At 32.4% G+C, this 13,909-nt stretch overlaps 1 protein-coding gene across 1 annotated transcript in view; it reads left to right on the forward strand.

Annotated features, from left to right (window-relative positions):
- LOC129216776 (tetratricopeptide repeat protein 39B-like) overlaps positions 1-12,776 on the forward strand; it is a 56,863-nt gene extending 44,087 nt beyond the window's left edge. The window contains exons 15-19 of the mRNA XM_054850992.1: positions 5,235-5,352; positions 7,587-7,698; positions 8,057-8,174; positions 9,239-9,355; positions 12,420-12,776. Coding sequence (XP_054706967.1) covers positions 5,235-5,352; positions 7,587-7,698; positions 8,057-8,174; positions 9,239-9,355; positions 12,420-12,678 — 724 coding nt within the window. The 3' untranslated portion in view covers positions 12,679-12,776. The remainder of the gene's footprint in view (positions 1-5,234; positions 5,353-7,586; positions 7,699-8,056; positions 8,175-9,238; positions 9,356-12,419) is intronic.
- The last annotated feature ends 1,133 nt before the right edge of the window (positions 12,777-13,909 follow it).

Below are 13,909 nucleotides of genomic sequence, written 5' to 3' on the forward strand. Positions count from 1 at the left end.
TTGCGATACGATAAGTAGTTTTTTTTAAATTAATTTTTAAAGTTCAAGCGCTTGTGACGTCAAATGGCATAGGAAGTGACGTCATGCGCTCTTCCGATAGGGGAGAAGCCGAAGGTCACGCATTCGACTTCGAAGACGAAACGTAAAAGGCTTATCTCCTCGATTTTAACTACTCGCATTTCTAGAACATTAGACCTCTCAACCTCTCGGAAATATTCGAATATCATCATTAATGTTACATGAGGAAGATTATTTAGATTGTGCTTTAACGAATCCGGTCTCCATAGTGTGTTCAAAAGGATTATTGAATTTCTAAAAAATAAAAAATCAGCGCGCTCAAAATGTCCCTAGCGAAAACAAGGGATCTTCGGCGGAAGGCTGCCCATTTGCGCCCTGTAACGTAGGATCGTGACGTTTCAGAAGAGCGCACTTTTGCGCGTGGATTTTTAAAAATTCATTAAAAATCAACCACGTGTTTTAAAATTCGGCGATGGTGATTTTTTTAGTTTTGAGGGTCAATTAACAATATTCAATAGCCAAAATATGAATATTTAATAGGTTGCAACTTCCCTCTTCTCCCTGATTTATCGAATTTAACGTCTCTATTTGAAAATATAACCTTTTCTCTTTCTATTTTCGATCATCCTTTCGGGTTTTTTTTTTTTTTTTTGCAAAAAATGTCTTATAGTTGGATCTGAATCACCGATTGAAAGTGATTGCTGACGGGATGAAATGTTAACGCCACAGCAAAAGGCGTCCACATACCAGGCAAAATGGGAACTATCATGGACTTTAAAGATTTTAATAAAAAGTGGGAATTTCAAGCTGGTTTGAAACTCTGATGGGAATCTGTTCCTGCATTTTTGACATGTTTCTGGTAAAATATTCTAAGACTTGAGGAATCGCTAAATTCAGGGGCGACATTTCACCATTTCATTTGGGGGGTCGAGTTTCTTAAATATGTATAACCCCAAAGCGAAACCAAACACATTAGTTAACAAGAAGTTGTCGTAAAATCGGTTTAGTATGAATAAAATTAGTGTTTAGAAACAATTAAAATTTTGATTCATTGACTAAAAAGTTATCATACAAAACATCTCGCTACTAAAGTTTTTATACCTTTCGGAAAAGTTATAATGCATGATTTTTGGAATTCGGAAGAGCAGGGGAATCGTGTTACTAATCTATCAGTGCCCAATGTCGTGCTGTTTTGCCAGTTCAGTTAAATGGAAAAGTCCCCCTCCCCTTTGTGCTTCGAAAATATTTCTCTAACCTCCTGAGACATTTAAAAAAACTTTCTCTACTAGCTAAGCTGATTGTAATAGTTAAAAAATAATTGAAGTAACACAAAGTTATGTATGAAAACACTTTTTATATCTTGCTCTTCAAAATCACCCTGGCTACTTCAAAAACTGTGAGGGGCTTAAACTTTTCATCATTGAATAATCTAGTCATGTCGGCGCTCTCAGCTTCAATGAGACATCATTTGCCTCCAGCTCTGTTATTCACTATTCCAGACTTATGAGTCCATAACAAGGACAAAGCTGCAGTCTCTGGATGTGAAAACTATTCTGTCGGTATATTGCTTGTAACTTTTCTTGCCTCATGCTAAAAATTTTACTCACAGTTGAAACATTTTATTTTTCGTTTTCAAAATCCAATCCTTTTTTTTTTTTCGCGCCTCTTTAAAATTGGCTTGGAGGAAGAATTTTTTTGAAATATTTCACGATTGATTGAAATATACATTTATAAAAAATCTATTTTCAGTTTCAATTGTAGATTGAACTGTGGTAGTAGGGTGCACAGATTAATTGTAGATTGAACTGTGGTTTGAATAGTCGAATAGCGGATTGAAGATATAGATTTTGATAGAGTAAAGCATTTTTCAAAAACCTTTTTCCGATGCAAACAAATTGGATAACAATTCAAACGAAGTCGTACATGCTAAAGGGCATGAGCTTTTTCACCATTGAAAGAATCGTTTTGCAATAATTCTTCCAGTCGTCAAATCACTACTTTAAAGTTATAGAGAAATGTTTTTACCGTTTTAACTCTTGAAGATTATCTTGTGTCACTCCGCGATTGCATAATTATAGAGCCCCATAAGAGGTACTTGGTTGATATGTCTTTTTTATTCAATAATCACATGAATTTTTAAGAAGTTTCTATGAAAGCATTGTAATGTACTGAGCAGCTGAAACGTGTTTCTAGCAGAAGAAAGCGATGAACACTCATTAAATAAATATACACTTAAAAAATGAGCGTAAACGTGAATGTAAAATATCAAGGAATTTTCTTGTGAAAACCATGCTGCCACACCACTTTTCACGAGCCTCTCCTATTGGACATACCATCGTTACACTGGGCACACAAGTGTGAAATATTTAGCCTATATGAGGCAGTGACTTTTTTAGTTAAAATTAACCATGGTTCTCTACCAGTTTTCTATGTTCTGAAAAAGTCAAAAATACTTCATGAATTCCTAAGTCAGCTTCATGAATTTCTAAGTCAATCAACTAAATAACGAAAAACACTTTTTCTAGTCTGAGAGTGTGTCGAGTTTCATCAAATAGTTGCTGAGAACCAACGAGATTTCCTTTAATGAATATTGATTTCCGACTTACATAAATTGAAATCACCCATTTTCCATCATTCTGCTCAAAAAATTTGGGGGTGCGACCGCCCCCTCTTGACCCCCCTATTTGCCACCCCTGGCTAAATTCCAATTTCTTTCAATCTAACATTCGCTAAAATGGGAATATGGGGCGGGGGGGGAGAGAAAAGGAAATGAGAAAAATAACGGCAGCACGATTTTGCGAAAAAAACGCTGTTCTTGCAAAGAGGGTTAGTCCACAAATTAACCCACTATGCTGAGGTCAAAAAAGTTTGTATTTTGGACAATCTAAGAGGGGGAGGAGGTGTGGCTACTCAAAGGCTTCATAATAAAATATCGAAAAACTGAATTGAGTCATTTTTGAAGCTAGGAGTGGTTCGGGAGTTTCCCTGTGCTAAAAGTCGAAAATGTTTCGACTGTCTTTAATGATGTAAAAGTGGGAGATTTAAAAAAAAATCGGAAACTGGAGTCTTAAAAACACTAATTTAGGCAATCTTTGGTGAATTGATGAGAGATGGTTTTGGTGCTCTAACCTGAAAATGTTTTGTAGCTGATGTATTAAAAACTATTTGAGGCTATAACTTAAATTTCTTAATAGAAAGGGAATTTGGGACCCTCTCCCGAAAAGTGTTTGTAATGAAGTCTTAAAACTTTTAGGCTGTCTTTGGCAATATCAAGAGGGGGGGGGGGGGGGGAGTGGGCTCTCTTTAGGCGAAATTCCGAATTTTGAGTCGTAAAAGCGAACCTTTAGATCATCTTGGGGTTCGGGGTCCCCCTTGAAAAAAATTCAAAGCTGAAGCATTCAGAACTCAGCTTTAGATTATCTTTGAGGGACTTAAGAAGGAATTCAAAGACTTTCTCTCAATAAGTTTTAGATGTTAAATTCTTAAAACTTCGGTGGTGAAAAGGGGGAACCGCAAGTTTAAGTCAAATTTAGTGAACTTAGGGGAAATAGTTCGGGGGGAGGGGTTGACTCTCTCCCCCGAAAATTTTTCCATGCTGAAGTATTGGAAGGCTATTTTGGCGTTATTTGAGTGAGTTAAGAGTTGGGCAATTCGGGGGTCTTTCTCGGAACATTTTCGAAATTGAAGTATTAAAACTTTGGGTTGTCTTTGGTGATGTGAGGAGGGGAGTTGCTCTTACAATAGAAAAATAAATCTCAAACACAAACTTGCACTGCCCTTAATAAACACAAAGAGAGGGGGAGCGCGGATATTCCGCGGCCTAACCCGAAATATTTCCGTTTCTGAAATTTTAATAGCTATGTTTTGGACTATCTTTAGATGACTTAAGGGGGAAGGGAGTAGGAAGCTTCTTTCAAAAAGTTTCCGAAATTATAGTATTAAAACTTTTAGGCGGTCATAAGTTATGTTTATAGGTAAGGAGGGTACTGTTCCTAGAAAAAATTTTTTTAGAAACTAAAGCCTTAAAACTCAAATTTAGGATATTTGTGGTGAATTCAGAAAAAGAGGTTCGGAAGTTCTCTTCCAAAAATTTTTTGATGCTGAAATATTTAAAACGCCACTTTAGACTATATTTGAGTGCCTTAAGAGGGATGTGTTTTGGGGGCCCTCCCTGGAGTGAGGATTCAGTCTCCCTTTTGCTTTTCTATTTAATGAATATTGGAAACTGTACCTCGTTTAAAAAATGTATCTACTTCACTGAAGTGATTTTTTTATGGCTATTTTCACCTCCTGCTATTTTATAAAAGAATTCGTTTTCAAATGAAGACTGTGTAGTTTATTATAATTAATCACGCATACCCTTCCCCCACCTTTCCTTCTTTTTTGGTTTGTTGGCGCTACTTTGGGTAGACTTCCGATCATAACTGAATTAAGTTGCAAAAGTGAAAATCTTATGTCCCAAGCAATTTTATTGCTGCAATAAAAATGTTTACGATCGGAAAAAAACTAATGGCGGGTTGCCCCCAAACGCTTTTACCCCTAACATTATCCAACATAGTCTAAAATTGCGTTTTTGGAACTTTAATTTCCACACATTGCCGAAGGAGACCTCCTGAACTCCATTCCTTCGATAATGCATTCAAAAAGCGTATAAATGTTGTGAAAGGTGGAGTACAATTTCGTTTTTAAAGCTTTAATTTCGGGGAGAGTCCAGAGCGCCTCCCCCTTTCTCTAATGCTTTTGAAGGTCGCCCAATATTGTGATTTTGGGACCATCAGCTTGAAAAAATTGATGTAGGAGTCCCTGAACCCCTCCTTTCCCTGAACTTTACCAAAATAGCCTACCATTGCATTTTTTTGACTTCAATTTAAAAAAATTTCTGGGGGAGGACCCAAAGACCCCCCATTATTGGCAGTTTTTAGGTTTTGGAAACATAAATATAGATAGTAAATTCAGTCCCCTATTAATCTAAAATTTTTAATTTTGAAATTTGGATTTGTACTTTTGAAATCTTAAAATGATTATATCGGATTATTTTACAATGTGCTGTGGCACAAATTTAACATTTATAGTTGCGCTGAAAATTTGTTTAATTGTTGCACATTATTTATAGTCTGTTTTTAATTTAAATGCTCAAAGATACTTTTTGGTAGTGCTGTGTAAAGTTTTGCAAATGAAATTAAAACATTTCTTGCTAATTTTCTTTTGAATTTCAGAAAAGTCCCTAGCTTGAAACAGCGTTTGGCTGGAAAATCGATACCTTTAGAGAAATATGTAGTCAGAAAGTCAAACAAATTTGTCACACAAGGAGGCCGTCTCATTGTTCCTGCACTTGTAAGTACATCTTCTGCTTGGCCTTTTTTTTACAATACAACTTACTCTTGATGCTTTTTTTTAATTTAAAAGTAACTTAGAATCTTGCTTAAAAATATCCTGAAGATTAAAGGTGGAAAGCGATATTGTACAAGAATGATAATACCCCTTATTATGTCATGCTTGTCGAGAGACCACTAAAAAGTGCTTTATATAAATCCTAAAACATGATGTTGCCTTTATCAAAAATACCTTTTGTTATTGTAAAATAATAATTTTTTTGTGATTAACATTTTAAGCATTAACTGATATCTACTGACATCCTGTGCAGTACTTATTTAGTTCATATTAGACATCTTTTGGTAAATGTATCATGCAATTTCAAGTACAGGCAGGGCAAAGTGAAATTGCAAATTTCATTTACTTATTTATTTATTAAATCACTTAGATATTAGTTCATTTATATTCCTTTATTCATATATTTATTCATTCATTCACCTACTTTCTTATTCATTCGCCGTTTTATTCACTTATTTATTTTTTCTCTTGTTAATTTATTTAATTGTTTATTGTTTCATTATTTATTCAATTATTTGCTTATTTATCTATTCAAGGAAAAATACTTTTTATAATCAAGTAAAAATATTTTATTACAAAAATATTTCATTAAAAAAAATATTTTTCACTTTATCCCATGCAAAAAAAAAAGAAAAAAAAAGAAATAGTGGAAGTTTTTTTTTTTTTGAAGGTGCAGAATTACTGCCAAAAATAAAAAAACAATAATTTGCTGCAAGTTTTATAATAAAATACTCTTATTTCTTTATGTGTTGTAATTTTCAAAACAAATTTCCAAATTGTTCGTTTTGAAAAAGGCAAGTTATCTTAACTATTTCACTTTGTCCCACATTCCCCTGCTATAAAATGAAAGCGCAGACATTAATCATTTTGCTCCATGTAAGACTGGTCATAAAAATATGTTATGTGAAATTTTGTACTTACTTGTAAAGCATAACAATCAACAATGTTTCTAATTTTGCACAATTTTTTTTTTTTTTTTTTTTGGAGAAAAATCAATCTATAAAAAGTTTACATCAATTGTTTATACAATTTTCAGTTGGCCTGTGTCAGGTCAATTTCAACTTTTTCTTTGGTAAAATCTTGATCTTAGGTTTCATAACGATTTTATATCTCACTGTTATCTTATCACTGAAAGATTTCATGTGCAGTTGTTAACTGTTTTTACTAAGTGATATAAAATGTTTCCCCTTGCTCTTCCTGTACATGAAAAATGTTTATAGGAAGAAAATAATAGGCCTAACATTATATAAGCAAATACTGCTCTGAGCTATAATAGAACTTAAAAATAATTTTATAATATTAATAAGAATGTTGTTATGAATATATAGTAACAGACAATATTCCTGACTTACTACAAAATATTACAGTATGAGTATTCAGTTTTGAGGGTAGTTTGTAGAATTATATACCTTGGGCTTCAAATATAGTCAGTTAACTATTAGCTGACTGTAAGTAGCTAAATGTGTAACATAATGAAAATGTAGCCAAAAATGTTAGACTGCAGATAGAGTAAACAAATTTGCAAGAGAGGACGATTCTATATTGAAAATTTGAAATTGAAGCCCGTATTATGGGATACATTGGTGCAAAAATGAGCAGGGTTAAGATAACATGGTCACTTTGCTAGGTTGGTGAAAACCAATCTCGTGAAGCGACCAAATAAAGGAGCTGTTGGATTGGTTTATGTTTTAATGTTATTTCATAAACTTGCAACAATATCAGCTTAAATTAACTACAAATTGAGATTCAGTAATGAATGTTCTGAATCAAAATGTATCCCAAGATCTTTTGTGAGAACCGAAGGATCTTGGGATACATTAGTGCAACTTCTGCCTTCAATTTCTTAATATAGCGTGTCTTCTCTATCTTACTCTATTATCAGGACGTAATTGGTGAAACATAGTAGCTAATGGTAAAATTTATTTCATAATGTGTTCATTTAAACCATTACAATTCTCATACTACCTCTTATCTTGCAAATCAGAATGTTAATAATCGTTTTGATTATGATAATAACTTATCTTGTTGATGCTAAAAATACAGGTGATTTTTTAACTTCTGAACTATCTCTAAAAAGAAAGTATAATCATGAGTCACACAAACTCCAAACAATGCAGGTGAAACATGTAGTATTTCAATTTTTGTTTCAAAACTAACCAAAGATGTATCTTTAATAGGAACTTGTGTACATATGGAACAGTTTCCCCATGATTGCAAAGTCAAGAGAGCTCACTGAAAATATTTTATGTAGAGTCAACAATGTGTTTTCTAGTCTTGAAGATGCCAAAGGTGACTTTTTACCTTTTAATATATTTATGAAAATAGCTTTTGAAATGTGATATAGCTAACTTTGTCGTTTTGCGATATAACTAATTTTGACACCTTTTGTTTTTGACCAGATACATGTTGCTGAGAAATGTGTTCATTATTTTAAAATGCAGTGCTGTATAAAATGAAATGTATTTTTCTAATACTTAATTTTTATGGCATAATTATTGGGTAAAAAATTTAATTTTTAACAGAGTTTTCAAAAATATTATGAAGTGAGGATTAGATGATTCATTCATTTAAACTGTAATGAAAATGTTAGTATAGAGGCGTGATATTATTTTGGATTAAAAATGTATGTATTTATTTTGTAACTTAGATGTGGAAAATTTACCTTTGGATGATTATTGTCTTATTCTGCTTCTGCGAGGCATATGTTATACAAATCTTGGCAGAAATATGCAAGCAGAAGATTGTTTCAGGGAAATAATTTCATGGTATGCCATTACAGATTTTTCTTTCTTTTTCTATTCCTATATTCTCAGTATTTTATTGAATCATTTTATTTACTTATTAGTGTTCTTTATGGATATCTTTTTTGTAAAAAGTAGTGCTTAGAAGTGGAAAAGTAAAGATTTAAATAAAAATTAATGCAAGTACATAAAAGTACTTTCTTGGCATTAAATATTGATTTAATAATTTGCTGTAAAAGAAAAGGTAAAAATGTAATGGTTAAAGCAAGGAAGGGGAAATGCTTTATCGATGATCACTATAGATTACATGTATTTGCAATAACTTGCTTAAAAACTGTAAATTTAAAAATTGAAGGAAGGAAGCTAAAATGATTTGTTTAATTTGTTTGCTCAGTGTAAAATTAAACCATGCATGAGTTAGTTTGTCACTCATGTATGCTTAAAGGATCTTTCATTTGAAATGGATCGTAATAACAGTAGTTGATTTTTCTTTTTTAGTTAATTTTCAATGAAACAAGAATAAAGGCTCCAACAAATGAAAAGTTCTCTACTAAATGATTGAATCCAGCCATTAAATTTTGAAATAATCTGCAAAAAACCTTGCTAAATAGCATTTAAAGTTCCATTAAAGTGTTAAATAATCTGTCAACTACATTAAACTAACAAAAGCTCCTCTAAATGTAAAATAGCCGGCCGAGTCAATATTTCATGTAATTAAAGAAAGCAATAAAAGTTTCATAGAATGCAAAAGGAAGAACAACATGATGATGAAGTAAACAATATTTTTCTGTTTTCACCAAGGTAGAAGGTAAACAAACTCCAATTCACCCCTATTCTATGCTGTTACCTGCATGGGATCTGCTAGTCAGACCCATAACTAGTGCCATTGAAATATTTAGGAGGGTTAATTTGAAGGGTATTTTTCTCTTTGGGTTTTGTTTATTTCGTATTTGGGGGAAGGAGGCACAGTGCGCCCTTGCTGGTTGTAAGTATTTCATTATGCATAAGTCGACATTATTATAGTTTTAATTATTATGCAATCTCATTTAAATAATGGAAACATGTTTTAAATAAATTATATCCTCCAGTGAGAAGAGAATAAAAGAAGACATGTATATAGTTCCTTTTGCTATGACAGAGCTGGGTCTCATCAAAATGAATCAAGCCAATGGGAATGAAGCAAAAGAGCTCCTGGAGGGTGCAAGGTATGTTAGAATTATTTTCTTTGATCAATTTCAGGGAAAACAGTTTGAACAGCTGAAGTTCTTATTGCTTTTTAATTCAAGATAAGTAAATTAGGTGTTTGAACAGTTTGGAGACTTATTATTTTATTACTAGGTACAAAGGGACTGTAGAATATTCTGAAAAACATCTGATCCTTTCAAGTGTGCTTCAAATATTCTTTTTTATGTGTTATGGTTTTATTTATTTTTTGTCTTTTTGCTTTTCAGATATTTAGAATATTTTGTTTGTGGGATATGGGTTTTATTTTTTATTTACTTTTAAATGCAATATAGACATTCAACATCCTATAAGTTTTGCTCCCCTATGGCAAATCTTGATTATTCCAGAGTATTAAACCAGCATATTAAAAGCAAATAGCAATAAAAATCTAAAAAGGAAGAAAAATGATTTGTTGATCTATCCATTTTAACCACAAATATACATATATTTTTTAATTTTCACCATTGTGAAAAACATTAAAAATCGAAATAAAATTACCTTTGATATTTTACGTAAAGATACACTTTTAACTTCATGTCGTCATTATAAATGTAGTAAATGCTGCACTATAGCATGTTATTATGCAGAAGTTTGAAAATTGAATTTCATCAAGGAGTTTCAGAAATACAAGAAACTCCTTTCATCACTAAAAGATATAACCTTAAAGAATTTGTTGTAAAGGAAACACATATCTACACTCTAATGTGCTTGTTAGAGTGTAATAATTCTGTTATTACTTTACTTTTTTTTTTGCATTTTATTGATGTTAGTGTACTCATTATTCTGGAACTCCTTTTGTTTTCTATGTATATTTGCACTGAACAGAGCACTAGTCATTCACTGAATACATTGAATCCTCTCTGTTCAATTTATCTCGTTCTAGAGTTTTCCTTTCATTGTAATATTCGCGCGCGCGTAGAGAATATAATTTACTGATACATAGAAAAGAAATACTTTTAGATAATAGGCTAAACAGTTTTTCCTTTAATTTCATTAACAATAATTCAAACAAAACCGTTGTAGTTCGCAAGAAATATTTTGCTCAAAGTTGACCTATTTGGTTTTGAAAATGCCAAAGGAGACAATTAAATGTTTTAATATATGTTTAGAAATTGCAGCAAAGTTTCAATAATACTACTCATTTTAAAATTAATATTTTTCTAAATGCACTATACCTACTAATCCCTTTATATTAACAAAAAGGTAAGTGAAATTGCTTTAATTATTTTTTTAGCATTTTTCAGATATTAGTTGTAATTGAAAAAGTAATATTTGGTCAAACATGTAACAGCAGTAAACAATGTTTACCAAGCACAAATGACCAAGTCAATTGCAGACACATGTTTTGTGGTTTGAAGGAACCCCTTTTTCAATGAAATGAAGTGAGCTTTATAATGAAAAGTCATCGAAGCTCTTCTTGGATGACTTTTCATTCTAAATTCTTTGTATTTTATCTCAAAACGTGTATTTGCAGTCGATATGCTAATTTGTCCTTGATATACATTATTTACTATTGTTAGTTTGTTTGACAAAAATAGTTATTCATTTCATCTGTAGCAGTGGTTTTGAGCTTTTGTTGAAAAAAGAAGGAAAAAAAACCATATTTAAAGACGATTTCTTAACTTACAATATCTGTCATAATCCTGCATTTTGCTTCGTTTTTGAATTGTTGCAGCAACAATGAAAAATAATAATTATAAATTTAAAATATTTCCGCTTCTTAATTGTTGTTGCCATAAACAATGAATAAATGAATTGTCAATGAATTTAACAAATCAGTTTCAAGGCAATCATGTATGAGTATATGTTGGGCTGAATGTTTTTCAGAAGAAATATAGGCAGTAAAATAAAAGCTGTTCGTACAAAGCTGCATACCGCCCATTTCTTCTCAAATTTTTAATTTTAATTTTACTGGCTGCTTTAGAATTAAAGTAAACATACACATATTAAGATTACATTCAGTTTTTGGGTGTTGCAATCAAGGAATCACATACTTAGTTTATTTCATACTTTTTAGTGCAATCCAAGCTTATAGAAGAGAGTTTTAAAAAAAAAATTATATTTTATTTAGTAATTTTACTACCAGCAGATTTTGGGCTGCTTTAGATTTAGTGACCAGGGACAGGTCCCATGGGCACATGCAATAGCTGGGATCCATGGACACCCATACGCAAAATTTTAGGGGGGTGCTCAGATATTATCCCCATGGTTTAGCAGGATATTTTCAACATGGAAACTGATTTCAGTACAGATTAAAATTATTAAAATTTGACATTTTTAATAACTTATTCATTAATTGCTGGAGAAGAAATGTTTTTACATTTTTGCAAAGAAAAAAGCACTAAAAGCAAGGAAGTTCTAATTTCTAAGGGGGGGGGACTTGAGTCCCCACTTTGCCCCCCCCCCATATGGGCGCCCTTGACATACGCCCTCTCTGACTACCTGTCAGCACAGAAAAGATTTGTGCTTGGTTGCACAAATCAGGATTTGAATCAAAGAAAGGAAGAATGCTCTGGACGGGGAAAAGAGTTTTCTCTAAACAATCTGGTTACTTTTAAATTACACGTCCTTTCTACTGCAAATCGAAGGGATTAGGAAGTCTACTGGGAATAAGAAGTTATTGGAATGCTCACTCATATTAGGCTGTAGCTAATGAAGATAATCTTCATTTGCCATTTCATATTGACGCTGAAAATTTACTTAAATTTAAATCTTGTATAAGTTTCAATACAGGTGAAATTTGTGAACTATATCGAAATCATTTGAAAATCATGTCAAAAAGAGTGAATGCTAATTTACTTGTATGTGTTGGATCGATAACTATTTTTAATAACCTCGGTTACATTCCGCTTTCGGATATATCGCGCTTTTTCTTTGTCCTTTGAAAAGCGCAATATAACGATGTGTTACTGTATTTTATTTAGTAATTTTACTACCAGTAAATTTTGGGCTGCTTTGGATTCAGTGACCATTGACAGGTCCCATGGGCACATGCAATAGCTGGGACCTATAATTCTTTGTTAAATTTCACCTTAATTTTTTTAGGCACAATTACCGTGGGTATCCCCTCGAGACCATCCTGCATTTCCGAGTGCATTCAGTCATCAGACAACTGCGTGCCAAGGGTCATGTGATCCCCACACCATCACCAAAGTCCACGCCCCTTCACTCCCCTGACCCCTCCCCCAACCGTGGTGGTGAGGCCCCCGAGTTTCCTTACTTGAAGGAAAGTCCTACAATGCCCCCAAAGAGGAATCTGCTGCAACCCCCATCCGATATGGGATCTTGTGTATCCCTACCTTAGTTCAAAAACTTTTTGCCTCTTCTGTTTATATTATTTATTCTTTTGGTAGAAGAGTTGATTGGAAGGTTTTGTGAAATAACTTAGTTTTTTTTTCTTTGTAAGAGTTCAAAATGATGCAACTTAACTGGTGTGAAAGGTAATCTACAACAGCCATAAAAAAAATGTGTTGCTAGGTGGAGCCAATGTGGGTTATGCACAAATAAAATTTCTGTGTGAAAGCAAACAATTGTTTATAGATTCCAGACGCCCTAATCTGGAAAGCTTGTAAAATCTGTAAACAATTGTTTTCATGTAGAAAAAAAATACCAGGATGAACAATCTTATTTCAGTATCTTCAGTAGGTATAACTCAAATTGTGGGGAATTTCTGAGGTTGCCGAGGAACAACGCAAAAGGTTGTAAAATAAAAAAAAATCATTAAGACCAAAAACCAGTCATCTTCTTTGTTTTATCAGGGGGTCATCATCTGGGGAGATAACTGTTTTTTAGGCTTATTAATTTAAATATTGCTGACTATTTCTCAGAAAAACTTAAAAGAAAACTTGTTTATATTGTCCTAGAACCAAGTAAGTTCCTCAACCTCTTTTAACCTTTGGACCTGTAGCAAATGCTTCAGTGGACACATGAGGGGATCAAACCAACAAACTTTAAAAACAAACTTTATTAGGTCCTAAAGAACTTTTACAAAAATTGACTAAGTTTTCAAATATAATTTGTTTAAACTAACATTTAAAAGTTGAAATAAATAATTATTGTAAGTATTATACATAAATAATTATAAAATTAGAATATAACATATTGTAATAACTATAAAATTAGAATTAAAAATATTGTATAATTTTTTTTTTTTTTTTGAATAAGAAAGTGTTTTTAGTGCAGACAGATGAAAATTTTCTTATCATTGATCAAGTTGTTGAGTCAGACTCAGCCGGATCAGCAGTTAAGAATCTCTGCTCTTGCTGATTTTTTTTTCTTTTAGTATTAAAGGAATTTTTTAACTGATAATTTCCTTAAAAATATTCACTGCATTGCATATTATCCAAATAGACCCATATTTGGATATATCCCAATGACATTAAGACATGTACGAGTTAAACTCGCCACATAAATTACAAATTTGATTAGTAGTTAATTTTATGAGGAGTTGCAGATTTTCCTCTTGTGCATGAAGATACTTCTACCTGCATTCTGAAGCAGTCGACTACTCTGCATTACACATGTTGGCTTGTGTA

Source organism: Uloborus diversus, chromosome 2, assembly GCF_026930045.1.
Source record: "Uloborus diversus isolate 005 chromosome 2, Udiv.v.3.1, whole genome shotgun sequence".
Lineage (NCBI taxonomy): Eukaryota > Metazoa > Arthropoda > Arachnida > Araneae > Uloboridae > Uloborus > Uloborus diversus.